The following is a 17,332-nucleotide window of genomic DNA, read 5'->3' on the forward strand; positions in this document are numbered from 1 at the left end:
CAGTTGTAATGAGATAATTGAACTTCCTGCTCCCCATCTTTTTGCATTGTTCAAATCCAACCTAGAATGCTTCAATTATTTCTTATTCCTGTGGTTAATTACCTGCTGTTGCTTAAATGGTGGGAATGTTTTTCCATTCCAGAAATGCATGTTCCTCTTTTGCCATGTTAAGGCAGTTCATTCCTTCAACGAGTGTTGCGCTTTGGGAAATGCGCCTGGTCTTTTTTCACCAGTGGAACATTATAGCCCATGAACACAGATAATAGTTCAGTGCTTTACAAAAAATCATGGGGCTGGTTTAAAAAAATTAGACGGGTGTTATAAATGTCAGAAATTTTAAACATATTTTGCACTGTTGTTCGCTTTCCTGCTGTTTTCTGACACCTTAGGGCGTTGTTCATTAAGGATTTCCTATGCACCAATGAGGACTAGTTACTCATATTATTCATATTTTATCATATTTTAGTTTCTCAAGTAAAGGTCATTTTGAGACCCCTATGGTATAACTAGAACAAAACAGTGGTAAAAATGGCCTGGCTTTGCAAAAACCATGTGTGTTTTAAGCTTCACCAGACCTTGGTACTTGCAGACCAAGGTTGGAATTTCTAAGAATTGGTGGAGCAACCCTTCATTTATAATAGGGATTTTTCTTCCCAATATCTCCAAAGTTAACATAAAATACTCCTTTCTTGATGTCCCTCTGGGGGAGGGAGGATGGCAAGAGGCTGTATCTTTGCTTTCTGGCCCAGTCAGGACTGATTTAGAGAGAAGTTTGTCCTACATAGGCCACAGTCCCACTCTTGTCCACACAGGAACTGGGAAACCTGGATGGAGATTGTCATCCCGATAGGGCATCAAAAATACACCAAGACAGTTCAAGGGGGCTGAGAGAAACATCCTGGGGTGGATCCATATTTCCATCCTCGACTGTCATACTTGTAAAAGCCTGTTTCATCACCCCGATTTTTTTTCTGGATTGAGATTATAATCTACATGGTCCCAGTGTGTGTGTCGTAATTCAAGTCTGATAAATTCCGTTCTCCTGCAGAAAATTAAAAAGCCATACAATCTCATTTTTTTTCTGGATTGAGATTATAATCTACATGATCCCAGTGTGTGTGTCGTAATGCAATTCTGATAAATTCTGTTCTCTTGCAGGGAATTAAAAAGCCATACAATCCCATTTTGGGAGAGACCTTTCGTTGCTGTTGGTTTCACCCACAAACGAATAGTCACACATTTTACATAGCAGAACAGGTAAATCAGATTTTCTGCATGCATCAGGTGGCAGGGGGGGGAGGAATATTTGAGCTCCTGCCTTGTAAAATATGTCTGCATGGAGTTTGACCGCCCTTTCCTTTCTTGCAGGTTTCTCATCACCCTCCTGTATCAGCCTTTCATGTCAGTAACCGGAAGGATGGGTTCTGTATTACTGGCAGCATTCTAGCCAAATCCAAGTTTTATGGTGAGGGCCATTCAAAGAGACGATGGGGGAGAATCCCCTCTTCTGGTGCATTTCTAATCCTACCTTTGCTTCTGTAGGCTGAAAGAAGAATAAAACAGGCTTCAGTGGAACATCCAGAAACCACATTTTTAAGACTAGTGGGGGGCAGTTTGAAAATGCCCTTACTGCGGCATACATTTTTCTGTCCCTGGGGCAAGGCCTCAGGAACTAAACCTGCTCATTTGCAGAATGGTTCACTGTGGAGCTGGGAAAAGCCACTGGTGGAAGGCTAGCTAGTAACAACATTAACAATCTACTCCCTCTCTCCCAATCTCAGGGAAAGATATATTCCAGGGATATATATGTCACTTTTAAAATAAAAAAGAAGAAAGGGCAGACGGCTTGCTTGAAGCAAGAAGGGAGAGAAAGACAAGGCTGACAGCTGAACCAGCAGTCACCCTGTTGATATATGTGTGTACGAGGCATATTTCAAAGCTAGGAGTCTGCCCTGGGGTGAAGAACTTGCTGTGACTCTTGTTGAAATGTTATGTTTGCTTCACTCTAAAGTGTGGCTGAATTATTCAAATACCCCTCTTTGCAGAAAAAAAGCCCCAGACATTCCCTAGAGGTCATTCATGGGCAAACATACTTAAAACCCATTCATCATCTTTTTCGTTGCTAATAAGCCCATCTCAGCCTCCTTTCTGTTGCTTGGAGACATCTTTTTTGTCTTGCAGCAGAGTTTCATCTTCGCCAGACAGAGGCTAAACTTGCATCTTGTTGCTGGTTGTTAAGCCATATAGCATTTCTGTGCAACACAGACAGCATAAGTTACTTGTTGTTGTATAGTCAGGGTTTTCAAGAACAGCATTTCCCCTCCCTCATGATAGCATGATTGGCACACATGTCTAAGCTCTAGATCAGGGGTGTCAAACATAAGGCCCGAGGGCTGGATCCGAGCCCTTGAGATCTCTTATCCGGCCCACGAGCCAGCCGAGGCAACCCCCCCCCCCCAGTCTTGATCTGGGCTGGTGAGGTATGTCCTCGCCCGACCAATTGACATTTATGTCATATCCGTCCCTTGTAACAGTTGAGTCTGACACCCTTGCTGTAGATGCTCTTCCTTTAGCCAGGTTAACCTTTTTGCTGCCAAGGATGTGCTGCTGAGAGCCAGCGTGGTGTAGTGGTTAAGAGCGGTGGTTTGGAGCGGTGGACTCTGAACTGGAGAACTGGGTTTGATTCCCCACTCCTCCACATGTGCGGCGGATGCTAATCTGGTGAGCTCTGTTAGAGCTCCTCCACACGACGCCAGCTGGGTGACCTTGGGCAAGTCACAGCTCTGTTAGAGCTCTCTCAGCCCCACCTCCCTCACAGGGTGTCTGCTGTGGGGAGGGGAAGGGAAGGTGATTGTAAGCCGGTTTGAGTCTTCCTGAAGTGGTAGAGAAAGTCGGCATATAAAAACCAACTCTTCCTCCTCTTCCTCTTCCTCCTCCTCCTCCTTCTTTTAGGCACTATTTATTTTATACACCAATCTATAGCAGCACTCCTTACACATTGTAAGGACTATTGGGAGTGGTTCCCATACACTCCATTTCTATATTGCTAGGTCTCAGGGAATAAACAGTTGCTGGGCTTTCATCTTTTACCCCACTGTCTACTTTAAAAGAGTGAGGGAGCCTGTGTGTTAAGTCTATGGTATATTTTTAACAACATGCCATATATATTCATTGTTACTTGTGTATCCTTGTAGGTAATTCACTCTCAGCGCTATTGGATGGGCAAGCTAAGCTTACTTTTCTAAGCAGTGGAGAGGAGTATGTTATTACTATGCCATATGCCCACTGCAAAGGTGAGACACTTGCAGGAGTTTGGGGGAGAGGAAGCGGGTGGAGGGTCATAGGTTTAATATCTTTCCTTTGGGGGGGGCGTTCTTGTCTCTCAAAGACCCATTCAAGAGCAAATACAGGATTCCCTGTCAGTAACAACTTAGATGGGTAGATTTCAGGATTTCCTTTTTTAATAAACCAGAACCAGTTGCAAAAGGGTGACCCGTGGGTGGAGTTAGTAGCAATTGCCCGCTGCACCCCACCTTGTGGAATCCTCAGAGGAGCATGCCTATTATTTTGGGTGCTGTGGAACACAGGCAGGATGGTGCTGCTGCACTCGTCTTGTTAGTGGCTTCCTAGAGGCACCTGGTTGGCCACTGTGTGAACAGACTGCTGGACTTGATGGGCCTTGGTCTGATCCAGCAGGGCCTTTCTTATGTTCTGTACGAGTACTGTTCATATAGATTCTAACAGCAATCTAAAAAGGATACATAAATGCCGCACAAGGAACTGATTACATTAAAATTGGCAAAGCTTATCTTAAGCGGCAGAGCGCAGTCTTAGGTATTGTTATGCAGAAATAAAATCGGCACAGTTACTTAGGTATTATCACAGAACGACAGACTTGCTCTGTTCTGCTTGTAAATTCTAAACTCAAAGTCATTTTAGAAAGAACCAAATTCCAGTAAAGCTTATTTTAAGCTGCAAAATCCAATCCTTTGTGACTTTGAGTTAGAACTGTGATGCTCATTCACCCTTTCTTTGCTGAGTTCTCTGCCTCTGCCCTTGCTGTTGCCTCATTGTTCCTGAATTAGGAGCTACCACAAATGGATTTGGGTAGCTGAAATGGTGACAACACTAGACCTGTGGCTGGAATAAAATACTTGCGCACCAGCCACACAGGGAGAAGGATTATAAACTCTTAACCAGGGTGGGGCATGGATGATTCTCAGAAGCCATAGTGTGTGTGTGTGTGTGTTAAGTGCCGTCAAGTCGCTTCCGACTCATGGCAACCCTATGAATGAAAGTCCTCCAAAATGTCCTATCTTTGACAGCCTTGCTCAGATCTTGCAAATTGAAGGCCATGGCTTCCTTTATTGAGTCAATCCATCTCTTGTTGGGTCTTCCTCTTTTCCTGCTGCCCTCAACTTTTCCTAGCATGACTGGTATGGGACAAGATTTGCAACATGGTACCTTTTTGACAGCCCAGTTATTCAAACAGAGCTTCTTCCTTCTGGATCATATTCATAAGAACATATGAAAAGCCACGCTGGATCAGACCAAGGCCCATCAAGTCCAGCAGTCTGTTCTCACAGTGGCCAACCAGGTGCCTCTAGGAAGCCCACAAACAAGACAACTGCAGCAGCACCATCCTGCCTGTGTTCCACAGCACCTAATATAACAGGCCTCCTCTGAACCTGGAGAGAGCAGGTATGCATCACGACTACTATCCCATTTTGACTAGTAGTCATGGATAGCCCTCTCCTCCATGAACATGTCCACTCCCCTCTTAAAGCCTTCCAAGTTGGCAGCCATCATCACATCCTGGGGCAGGGAGTTCCACTATTCATAGCAGCAACCCCACTGGAAATGGGGAGTGTATGGCATGACAGACCTACGCCTCCCCAGTAAGGACATTTAACATCAGTCATCTTTAAAAACAATGAAACAGCTATATCTCAACTCAGAAAATTATCATCCTACCCTCCCTCGAAAACCAAAACAAAAAGACCTTTAAAAGCTTCATAAATGCAGGAGGAAAGGATGTGATGGAATTATGTTGATCTTGGCTTCCAAGGGTCCAGGTGGAGCCCCTTCAACATCTCAGGCCAGCTCCAGTTTAAGCTGGAAGAGGAGGTGGAGCTGAAGGAGGAATTGTGTCAGTAGTTGCAGGAGGTTTCCAAATTCAAGATAAAACACGTCCCTCAAAATGTGGGGAAAGGCAGGGGGAGAGCGAGGCGACCTCTGACATTCAAAAACGGCATGCGTAATCAACACAAAGACCCAAAGTCGTCGGAGGGGTGATGGCGAGTGAAACAGCCATGCATAAAAGACCTTTGTGGGCCCTGCCTTCTGCCCAGGAAACAGGAAAATAATTGTGATGAGGGAAGGGGAATCCAAAGCAGCCACTTTGACAACCACTTGCTTGAGATGCGCTGCTACTTTTTTGAAACGGTGCCATGCCTCCTCACCTAACTCAGATCACTGCTACACTCTGCACCTTTTCTGTTTGATCCTGTGGACAATACTGAGGAAGCAGAAAGGGCTGAAATGGTACCCAACAATCAGCCCTGTTAGCACCAGGGAGCCAGCGTAGCCACTGTTTGAACTAGGGATGGAGGGAAGAGATTGAGGGAGGGTGGTAGCAGTCGCCCTGGAATCACTTGGTCTGCTGCTTGAGTCCTATCAGAGGAGCTGTGGCTCAGTGGTAGAGCATCTGCTTGGCATGCAGAAGGTCCAGTCCCCGGCATCTCCAGTTAAAGGGACTAGGAAGTAGGTGATGTGAAAGACCTCGGCCTAAGACCCTGGAGAGCCGCTGCCAATCTGAGTAGACAATACTGACTTTGATGGACCAAAGGTCTGATTCAGTATAAGGCAGCTTCATGTGTTCAGTTTTCTGCTGGCTCCTGCTGCAGGTGCTGTTTAATATTATAGGTCTGTCTCTGAACCTGTGAATTGAAAAATTTGATTATTTTAAAAATGTTGTCGAATAGGCTGGGTAATGCAAACAAGGTGATGATTCGTATTAGCGTTACGCAAACCAATTAACTAAAAACCAGCATGCTGTCGCTGTTTTGTGACATGTGTCATAGCTTTAACGTTGCCTCTGTGATGCTCTGTGAGTAGCTGCGGCTTTTCTCTCGTTCTAGGAATTCTGTATGGTACCATGACCATGGAGCTTGGAGGGAAGGTTACCATTGATTGTGAGAAAAGCAGTCACCGGGCAGAACTGGAATTTAAATTAAAGGTAACAGACTTGCTTGCGTTTCAGACTTGGACTCAGCATTCCAATCCCACCTTTAAAAAAAAAATATTGGGCTCTGCTCCTCATACAACAATCGGAGTAACAAAGGGAAATCCAGATCCTCAGTTCCATTTCTACATCTGTATACTAGCCTGGCCTCCAGCTTAAAAAACTGAGCGGTATTTTCTGTCTCCTTTCTTCCCGACAGCCCTTCTTCGGTGGCAGCGCAAACATTAATCAAATCTCGGGGAAGATTAAACTGGGAGAAGAAGTACTGGCAAACCTTGATGGACACTGGGTAAGAAATCATGATCTTCTTTACTGACAGTTTTAAAAAACCGGCTACGTGTTTTGGGGTGGAGAAGGTGTGGCAGGTTGGAACAGTTCTGTGTTCAACTTTCCTGTTGTTTGAAACGGACCCAAGTTTAAAACAAGTTGCTCTTTGGAGGCACCGCGCGGCGCCTGGGTATCCCCAGCTGCTGCAAGGCTCAGGAATGAGCTGTAAGAGTCCAAAAATGGGCTGCAGCAGTCTGGGGCCTGCTGCACAAGGGAGCAAGCTGCTGTTGCAATTAGTTTGGTTTCAGTCAGGAAGACGAAAAAGAGGATGAAACAAAAGATACTGAGGCTGACAGGCATCTTTCTGCTGAACTGACAGATCCCTGAAGTAGGGTGGGCCCTTGAAAGGATGGGCACATTCAGAGGGCAGGTCTCCAGGTACGCTTTTGATAATGACAGCAAAGTATGTGTTCTGGGGAAAGGTAAAACACTTTCCTTGAGGGACACCTGCACTCCCAAAAGGAAACTAGTTGTAAGGACTCCACTGCCATTTATGCTTGGTTATTAGCCTTGTGATCCCCACGGGACTGCTTTGGGGCTTCTTTTGAGTTATTCATGGTTTTTCCCTTTGGGGCCGCTCCATACTTGTCCTGTGGTTTCAGGAATCTGTTTTATCACGAATTTAAATTTTGCCTCAATCCCAAAGCCAAACTAATTGAGGCAATTCCTGTGAATAGTATTAACTTTGGGTTTCTTTCCTCACACCCATTCCCACTTCAAACCCTCTCCCCCTTGAAGATATTTTGATTATTTTCGGTAGCTTGTTATCTCGGGACGGGAACCGGCTGTTTCTCCCCCGCTCGCCTCATACCTGACCTTTCTAGTTAGTTTCGGCAGCCAGAGTTCTTTAACGTTTGTTGATCCTAGACCCCTGCTTTGAAATAGCCAGAAACAAATTGGTAGGGAGGGGGTTCCTTCTCTGCTTTGGCTGTAAAATTACGCTCCATGCCTCCCCCATAACTGGGAAACTGGGTATAACTGGGAAAACTTTCACATTAGACTACATGGCAGAATAATAGCTTTTGATTCAGCATGTGTAATAATGGGCTCCTCATGTCCTGCTGTGCAAATTACCCTTCTGGTTAATTTTGCTTGCATGGTTCCTGTGGGTGGGGTAGCACCAAAAGCAAACAATCGCTGTTCAGCCTCCAAGCAGTGGAGCTTAATTAGTAGCTGGTTTACTAAATAAATTGACAGGGGACAGGGACAAAATGCTGCCAGCTTTGGGGCTTTAGTGGAATGGTTATCAAGGAACGTTGAGCTATGAACACGCACCTGCCCATTCTGCACTGGCACTTTTCCTGCTTTCTCTATGGCTCTGTTCTACTGGGAGTTACCTTATGGCAGAGGGAAGGGAAAAGGCAAGCTCAGAAGAAGTGAAGTTCCAGCTTTGGATTTTTTAGGTTTGCAAGTGCTAAACTGGAGATACAGTATGATCCTCTAGTTTTCAGCCCCAAAGGGCTTCTCTTACCCTGAACTTGACCTTCTCACTATAGCAATGAGGAACCCAAAGGGACAATCTAGTGCTGACAACTACTCTCTTTGCCATACCCATTCTCACTCTGAGGCGGAGGACATCTTCAGCAATGGGTGATTCCCTTCCCATGCTCCGGGAGGCAGGATCTAATTTCCTCTTCCTGTCCCCTGTGCTGGGATCACCTCCCCTATGCCCCAGAGGGAGAAGCAGCTAGAGCTGTAGCTCTGCAGGGAAGGGAATCACCCACTGCTGAAGATGTCCTCCTTTCCTCAGAGCAGAAGGAACCCTCACAGGTAAGCCAAGCTTCCGCTCTTTCCTGCTCTTGCCCAGAATGGAAGAATATTTATTTATTTGCCTGTTTGTGTATTTAAAGAATTTGTATCCTGTCTTTTTGCCCTTGCAAGGGCCACCAAAGTAGCTAACCATTTAAAGTGAACATGATAAAATTACATTTTAATTGAGGGATTGTCAAATGAAACAAAAAAAGTCTTTATGGATGAATCTTCCAAGGGCTAGAGTTCCAGAGCTTTGGATCTAGGCTGGTATTTGGGTGAGAAGTCTGTGGAGACACAGCTGGTGAATCTGTCTTTTTTGTTGTCTATCCTTACTTGAGAAATGTAACCAACATTTGCTGCTTTCAAGCATTTTATTGATTGGCTTTGGGGTAGTGGTCAGCATAAAAGGATTGCTATACAAAAAATATTGCTGCTGATGCTACTACAAAACTCATAGAATCAGAGTTGGAAGGGACCACCAGGGTCATCTAGTCCAACCCCCTGCTCAGTGCAGGAAATCCCCCACCCACACCCCCAGTGACCCCTACTCCATGCCCAGAAGATGAAAAAAAAACACCCTCCACGATCCCTGGCCAATCTGGCACTGAGGGAAATTGCTTCCTGACCCCAAAGTGGTGATTGGCACTACCCTGGGCATGCAAGAAAGGGCCACGAGAGCCAAACACTAATGCAAACCTTCCCGCCCACCCTCTCATGATCTGCCTAAGGTAATAAAATCAGCATTACTGACATGTGGCCATTTACCCTCTGCTTAAAAATCTCCAGGGAAGGAGAGCCCACCATCTCCCAAGGTAGCTTGTTCCACTGAGGAACCACTCTAACTGCTAGAAAGTTCTTCCTAATGTTTAGCCAGAAACTCTTTTGATTTAATTTCAACCTGTTGGTTCTGGTCCGACCTGTACAGATTTCAAAGCTGCTGGCACCATACAGAGAAACATAGACACAAAAGAGAAATCACAGGCCCAGTGAGTTTGTGCTCTACAGTTTATCATGGAGGGAAATAATAAAGGGATGGGAGAAAAGGAGGAGGGGTGGGATGGCATAACAGAAGACTATGTGAGGACTTTGTTTCACACCTCTCTTGCTGAGCCCCAGTGAACATATCTACTGATGTTTTCAGCCTACTCTAAATCTTAGATTTCCCCCCCTCTTTTTTCAGGATGGAGAAGTATGTATAAACGAGCTGAAAAATGGCTGCACAGAGACGTTCTGGAACCCAACCAGTGAAGTCCGAAAGCAGAGATTGAAGCGTCACATTGTGCTGTTTGAAGAACAAACTGAATTTGAATCAGAGAGGTAAGCAGAGCCCTTAAGAGGGTCGAGGAGGTGAGAGAGACTCTGCTAACTCGGCCACGTATCTGGAAGCTTCCCCTTCCCATTTTTACAAAGCTGGTCAGTAGGAAACAGGACATCACAGACCGCTTGCTGCATGTTGGATCATCGCCCTCCCCACCTTGAAAGCTTCAGTCCAATGGAAAGGAACACTTGAGGGTTTCCATTCCTTCAGAACGTCTTCAGAATTTGAAGGGATGGAAGCATTGATTGAAATTGGAAGCAGTTCTGACTGGTGTTTATGTGGTTAATAAACTAGCTGGAAAACTGGGCTAAAACTAATAAAATTAATTTCAACAGAGATAAATGTAAAGTTCTGCATTTAGGCAGGAAAAATCAAATGCATAATTATAAGATGGAGGAGACTTGGCAGTAGTATGTGTGAAAACTATCTAGGAGTCTTAGTAGACCCTGCTTTGAACATGAGTCAGCAGTGTGATGCGGTAGCTAAAAAGGGAAATGCAATTTTGGGCTGCATCAACAGATGTATAGTGTTCAGATCACATGAAGTGATTGTATCGCTTTACTTGCTTTGGTTTGACCTCACCTAGAGGATAGTGTTCAGTTTGGGGCACCACAATTTAGGAAGGATGTAGACAAGCTGGAAAGTGTCCAGAGGCGGGCAATGAGGATGATGAGGGGTCTGGAGACCAAGTCTCATGAGGAAAGGTTGAAGGAGCTGGGTATGTTTAACCTGGAGAGGAGACAACTGAGCAATGATATGATAACCACCTTCAAGTACTTGAAGGGCTGTCATATAAAAGATGGCGCACAGTTGTTTTCTGTTGCCCCAGAAAGTCAGACCAGAACCAATGGGTTGAAATTAAATCAAAAGAGTTTTCAGCTAAACATTAGGAAGAACTTCCTGACAGAGCCTCCATGGAATAGGCTTCCTTGGGAGGTGGTGGCCTCTTCTTCTTTGGAGGTTTTTAAGCAGAGGTTAGATGCCCATCTGACAGCAGTGCTGATTGTGTAAACTTAGGCAGATCATGAGAGGGAAGGCAGGAAGGGATGAGTCAGTGCTCAGCTCTTGTGGTTCCTTCTTACATGCCCAGGGTAATGCTTATTGCCACTTTGTGGTGAGGAAGCAATTTTCCTCCAGGCCAGATTGGCCAGGGATCCTGGAGTTTTTGTTGTTGCCATCTTCTGGGCATGGATCAGGGGTCACTGGGTGTGTGTGGGGGAGGTAGTTGTGAATTTCCTGCATTGTGTAGGGGGTTGGACTAGATGACCTTGGAGGTACCTTCCTACTTTATTTCTATGATGGATGGTCACAGTGTTATCTCATTGGGCTGATGGTCGATCTAAACAAGTCCACAGCCTTTTTGAGCCTGTGAGCGCCTAGGGAATTCTGACACTTGATGGTGGGCACAACCACAAAATGGCTGCCTCAAGAGGTGGTGGCAACCAGAAAATGGCTGCCTCAAGAGGCAGATCCAGCCACAAGATCATGCATAACTCTAATAGTAATTCAATATTTCAACAGCAGCTGTGTCATTTTAAAATGAACGTATTGTTTAAAAATACTTTCTTGCATACCCACTGTTTATCTTCAGGCGTACAGTGAAGATCCTTGTACTGTGGTGGTGTCAGCCGCCAAATCAACTATTAAAAAATCTGCACAGCCAATTAGATCTCCAATGGCCAATTAGAAACCCTTCTAAGCAAAAGCCCTACCTGGCCCTGCCTGCTTTCTAAATTCACTTGGTGGACACCAGGAAAGGTCTCCATGGGTACCATATTGGGTTAAGCTCAAGTGATATATTTAAATGATTTGCTTTCTCCCCATCCATATGACAGCTGCAGGGAGCTAATCTTTGAAGCAATGCAGTGGGCCACGGTGCAAGTGGAGGAGGAGGGGTCTCTGCTTTCTGCCCCGCACTATTTTCCCCGAGCCAAAATGGCCCAGGGGTAATTATTTGCCCCATTTTGGAGCTGTGCCCAGACCTGACTTATTTAAGAGTCCCACGTCTAGTTTGGCTCTTTGTTACAAGGAAGCACAGCGAGGAGATACAGAAGTATTTATTTCAGGGACTTAGGTTGGATTCTGTTCGTCTTTAGACTTTGGCAGCATGTAACAAGCGCAATCAGCAAAGGAGACCAGCACAAGGCAACTCAAGAGAAGTTTGTGTTGGAAGAAGAGCAGAGGAATGCAGCATGGGAACGGAAGGAGAATGGAACCGACTGGAAACCCCTGCTCTTCTGGCAGGACCCTGCCACAAATGAATGGCACTACAAATATGAGGAGTGAGTAACTGTTGTATGTGGTGGTTACAGTGTGTAGGTATATTTTGCACATGTCTGCTGCATAGACTCAGGCAGTTTCCACACAGGTAATTTGTGTAGGCTCAGTGCTGCTGGGAATTGATTCCCCACCCCCCTCACACACACACACACTGTTTCTCCACAGCATTGTGGTAGATTTGTGTACCTTCCCCCAAGCATTTCCCTGGCTTTTTGCTGAGCCAGCGTGGTGTAGTGGTTAAGAGCGGTGGTTTGGAGCGGTGGACTTTAATCTGGAGAACCGGGTTTGTTTCCCCACTCCTCCATATGAGCGGCGGACGCTAATCTGGTGAACTGGGTTGGTTTCCCCACTCCTGCACATCAAGCCAGCTGGGTGACCTTGGGCTAGTTACAGCTGTCTTAGAGCTCTCTCAGCCCCACCTACCTCACAGGGTGTCTGTTGTGGGGAGGGGAAGAAAAGGTGATTGTAAGCCAGTTCAAATGTCTCTGAAACGTCTGCTTTCAGAGCTCACCTCCAATAAAAATAGCGCGCACACAAGAGAGAGGGGGGCGTGGAGGGAGCAACACGTAATCGTGACGTTGCTTGGGTTCCCCTCTACCTCCCCCCCTCAGCATTTTGATGCGCCTGCGCGGGATTGTCGTTGCAACAGGACGATAGGCCAATGGGCTCACGTTTCCCCCCAACGCCTCTAGTTCTCACACAAACCTTTGTGCACTCACAGAACTCTCTAATCAGATTGCATTGTAACCGACTTGTGAAACTAATGGGGAGGGGAGCGGGAGTGTGCCCTAGAAGTTGGGTGGTTGGGAAAACAGAGGGGTCTTGCAATCAATCGGGACCCAGAAGCAGAATAGGGAAAGTCCTTCTGCCTAGAGATTGGGGGGGGGGGTGCACTAGAAGTTATCATGGTTTAAATAAAGGAGGGGGCTTGCAAGCGTACACTTTTATTTCTCCAATTACCAGAGGCTGCCAGGAATGCTCGCTGTGGTGGTTTGGAGGTTAAGAAAGGGGTTTTTTCCCTCCAAAAACATGAAATTCCTGTGGAGGCTAGGTAGAGAGCAGACAATTCCCCAGTGTGATGCGGGGGGATGCTTGGCAATACAATCCACCTGCTCATGTTTAAGTGAGGGTACAGTCCAAGCACAAACCAATCAAAAGGAGCGTGTCCCATCTGGGATCCTGCAGCCTGCTCTCTTCCACCCCTTCCCCTTCGTCTCAACAAACAAGCCTCCCTTTGACCCAACGATAGTAAAAGCAGATGGCGATTTAAAAAAATGGAGGACGCAAGCAAATAAAAGAGGAGTGACCACAAGATTGACCAGGAGGGGAGGAGTCAGAGGCAGCTGGGAAAAGTGGGCGTGGGCAGAGGGAAGGGTCCTCAAAGCGTCTGAGAGTTATTGCACCCAAGGCTAGAACGTTATGGGAACGGGGTACGTTTTTAAATCGCCATAAAACTGTTTTGGGATATTGCAGGCTTTATATGCTTCCAAAACGGTTTCATGACCAAAACAGGAAAACGTGGTGTGGGGGGCGGGGAAGGAATGTTCCGTGTTATAAAGGGTTCCGAAACGTTCTCTGGACTGGGTGCGATAAGCCTACTAGTTACAAAATTTGTTTTAAAGTTAAATTGATAGAATGGTATTTAATTACAGGTTTTTAAAAATTTTTAAAAGCTTTAAAAAGCCCTGGTGATAGGTGCCGGGAGGAATGCCCACTGCCAAGGAACTGGGGCAGAGAAGGCATGGGGAAACTTGACCTGTGGAAACCCTATCGCTGCTGTGCTGTACTGGAAGCCTCAATAACAATGGGGAAACCTACACTTGCCTGTCCCTGTGTGGAAAACAAACTGGTTTAATAGACTCACTCCCGGGAATGCTCGAAATGAGGGTCTAGAAATAGCATCAGGACGTTTTTTAGAGAAGTCGTAACAATTACATGAATATAAAACTAGTATCGATTCATAGTGTGAATAGATCTGGAACTGTTCACAAGAATTGCTTCTCGGAAGGCTTGTGGTATATGGCATGTTGTAAGCTTGATCCTTTCTCATATTATACTTTGACAGTACTACATGATGGCCTTGATTACCATAGAGCCTTCCCACAGTACATTCACGTTGTACCTGCCTTTGCAGTTTTAAAGTGCAGTTTCTTGGCAAGTATCATTCATCCCCAAGACCAAGGGGCTTTTAGGGGATGCCTCCTGTGGCCAGGGCCGGTGCTATCATCAGGCGAACCAGGCGGTCGCCTAGGGCGCACACCTCAGAGGGGCGCTGAACTAGCCTGAGGGGCACAGTTTTAAACCGAGTCATTTCTTGGGTTTTCGCACAACTGACAATTTTATATTTTTTTATTGTAAGCTAAGTACCCTAACAGTGCTATGGAATATAATTAATTATGTCTTATAAAAAGTTCTGTCGTTTTATTTTTCTACAAGATATCTGTTTTGGAAAACTGGTTAGCCGGTGCGGGGTGGGGTGGGGGCACAAGTAGTTAGCCTTGCCTAGGGCACAAAAATGACTGGCACCGGCCCTGCCTATGGCTTTAATTTGGAGAAACCAGTGCCGTGTATTGGCTAGAGTGTTGGACTAGGACTGGGGTGGGAGGAATAGATTCATATCACTGCTTGGCTGTGAAGCTCACTGGGTGGTCTTGAGCCAGTCTCTCAGGGTGCTTTCACACACACACACTGAATAGTGAACTCTAAATCCACTTTCAATGCACTTTAACAATCATTGGCAAGTGGGTTTTGCCATTTCACACAGTAAAATCCAGCTGCAAAGTGCATTGAATGTGCATTGAAAGTGCATTATTTGGCATGTGTGAAAGCACCCTCACTCTCCGCCTAACTTATCTCAAAGGATTGTTGGGAGCATTAAATAAGGGAAAGGAAAACATGTACACCATCTTTAGCTCTTTCAAGGATGGGTGGGATATATATGTAATAGCTTAAATCTAACTGTTGATTAAATGTCAGAAAGACTTCCTGATGAAACTGGGAAGAGGAAATGGCCAAGAGAAATTGGTATTGAGGGAACGAAAAAACGTCATTAATTTGTTTAATACTAAAAGCTCGACATAAAACTATGCAAAACCTGTTCACAACATGCCAGTTTCTTTGGATCCAGGAAACTGCAGGCCAAATTCTTTCTCTATGATCCGGGGCAAATCCAGTGCCTGGCAGTTTCAATTCCCTGTCTGTGAAATTGCTATAATAATGACCTGCCTGTCAGGGTTGTTGTGCTGGTGAAAACAGCAAATAGCAGTATGATGTCGATCTGTTGGATCCATGTATTTCCTGTTAATTTTTTTATTTGTTACATGGTCCTTCTGGATAGTGATTGAGGCATTTTGGTGGGGCAGGAGTGGAGCGACTTGTGCACTTACATTCCTGTTTGCCTTACAGACTGGCAAAGTGGTATTTGTTGCTTCTAATAAATGTTTGGGTTTTTAATGCTTTTTTTTTCCTTTTTGAAAGTTTAAGGCCCTGGGACCCTTTGAATGATATTGCCCAGTATGAGAAAGATGGAATACTTCAAACCATGCAGAGGCACTTATCCAATCGAATGTCAACTCACAAAAACATGTGCATCAGCAACCAAGTTGCAAGATACAAGGTAGGCAGCGCTCAGCCAGAAAGTCCACTTCTGTGCCTGTGCTCAGGTTGTTCCATTGGATTTGAACAGATGCACCATCCTTCTGCATACTGCTTGCTGAATGGCCTTATGCAAAGTCACAGTTGATTCTCATGTTCATATGGTCAATTCTCCATGAGCCTGTTTTGAGCCAGGTTTTGGAAAACAGGGTTTCACTTAATACAAGTGTTCTGTGAAGTGTGTATGTGTGTGTGTGTGTAAAGTGCCATCAAGTCGCAGCCGACTTATGGTGACCCCTTTTGGGGTTTTCATGGCAAGAGACTAACAGAGGTGGTTTGCCAGTGCCTTCCTCTGCACAGCAACCCTGGTATTCCTTGGTGGTCTCCCATCCAAAACTAACCAGGGCTGACCCTGCTTAGCTTCTGAGATCTGACCAGATCAGGCTAGCCTGGGCCATCCAGGTCAGGGCTCTGTGAAGTAGACTTTAACAAAAATCATTACCGACCTTTGCAGAATTTCTGCCTCTAAACATTTCATGGGGCCCACCCAGGGAAATTCTCCTCTTCAGAATACTGTGGTTAGCCGGCCAATGGACTTCAGGCTACTGGACTTCAGAGACCTAAAAGCATATGCCTGGTAGCCTAGGACAAGTTATGGTCCCTCATCCTTGGTGTTTTATCTGCAAAAACTCAGGGTGTCAGTGGTGCAGAGCAGCGTCCTTGTACCACTAAGTTTGCAGTGTGCACCACCAGTCAAAGCCAGCACCCTTCACCATATTGTAGACTGGAAGCAGGGCTCGAGCAATGGATTTCCCAAATCAAACTGGAAACTAACGTGCTTTAGCATTTCTGTCTCTATGGCTTGTTCCCATGCTCTGCCACCCAACCCTAGTCCAAACCTCAATGCTTTTTCTTCTTGGTGGTAACCAAGTCGGTACGCATGAAATGCTGCCCTTTGTGGGTGGACCCATTTTTCTCTGCTGCCTTGCCAGCTGCATGAGGCCATCCACTTCATTATTGGAGGGAATAATGGCAAAAAAGCTAAAACAAAGCCTGAACCTTACGTTACAATCCTCCAAATATTTCAAAGTATCATGAAATTATTCTACTGAAAATAGTGAGATTTATGAATAGGGGATCTGAGGATTTCGGCATAGAGCCACGCCCACAGGTACCCACTGCTCCCTATGAAATCTAGACATTTATTTGTTTATAGATGATAAATACAATATTGACCTCTCCCACTATCGTAAAATGTGTGCATCTAATGTGTTTTTCTGTGTTGCCTTTTGTTCAGAGGTCTGCAAATGATTGTAGGCGGCGTAAAGCCAGCGATCAACCGTCCAACAACAGCCAGAACACAGAAAGCAGCTGCTCAACACCAGAATCTGTGCAGGGACAGTCCGATGATGATGGTATTTTGAACTTTATTCTGTGATATGTTGTGGTTACATTTCATAATCGCATAATTTGCATAGTGAGCAGTGCTTGCTCCTGAACATTTGTGAAGTTACATAGACATTACATCAGAAGATCTGGTCTCCTCTACAGCTGGAGAAGAATAGTGTGACTAGATTTGAACCATTTAACCTGTTTTACAAGTATTAAAACAACAGGATAAATTGTTCAAATCTTGCAATTTGGAAGTTATGATAATGCTTTAAATCATGATTTGATACGGTGTTGTAAACTGAGAATAAAAGCTATAAGTGGGCAAGGGAATACCTTTCATTGAGGACTGTAGCTGCATTTTCATGTCATGATATACTATGGTTTGCACAATGAACTCTGGTTAGTCTACTAGACATAAGTAACAA

At 45.3% G+C, this 17,332-nt stretch overlaps 1 protein-coding gene across 1 annotated transcript in view; it reads left to right on the forward strand.

The window, feature by feature from the left end:
• The window catches only part of OSBPL5 (oxysterol binding protein like 5), a 219,621-nt gene that overhangs the window by 198,243 nt on the left and 4,046 nt on the right, over positions 1–17,332 (forward strand). Inside the window, exons 12-20 of the mRNA XM_056850980.1 lie at positions 1,159–1,257; positions 1,369–1,465; positions 3,195–3,293; positions 6,141–6,238; positions 6,444–6,533; positions 9,504–9,640; positions 11,738–11,923; positions 15,399–15,537; positions 16,813–16,930. Coding sequence (XP_056706958.1) covers positions 1,159–1,257; positions 1,369–1,465; positions 3,195–3,293; positions 6,141–6,238; positions 6,444–6,533; positions 9,504–9,640; positions 11,738–11,923; positions 15,399–15,537; positions 16,813–16,930 — 1,063 coding nt within the window. The remainder of the gene's footprint in view (positions 1–1,158; positions 1,258–1,368; positions 1,466–3,194; positions 3,294–6,140; positions 6,239–6,443; positions 6,534–9,503; positions 9,641–11,737; positions 11,924–15,398; positions 15,538–16,812; positions 16,931–17,332) is intronic.

Source organism: Euleptes europaea, chromosome 6 (assembly GCF_029931775.1).
Source record: "Euleptes europaea isolate rEulEur1 chromosome 6, rEulEur1.hap1, whole genome shotgun sequence".
Taxonomy (NCBI): domain Eukaryota; kingdom Metazoa; phylum Chordata; class Lepidosauria; order Squamata; family Sphaerodactylidae; genus Euleptes; species Euleptes europaea.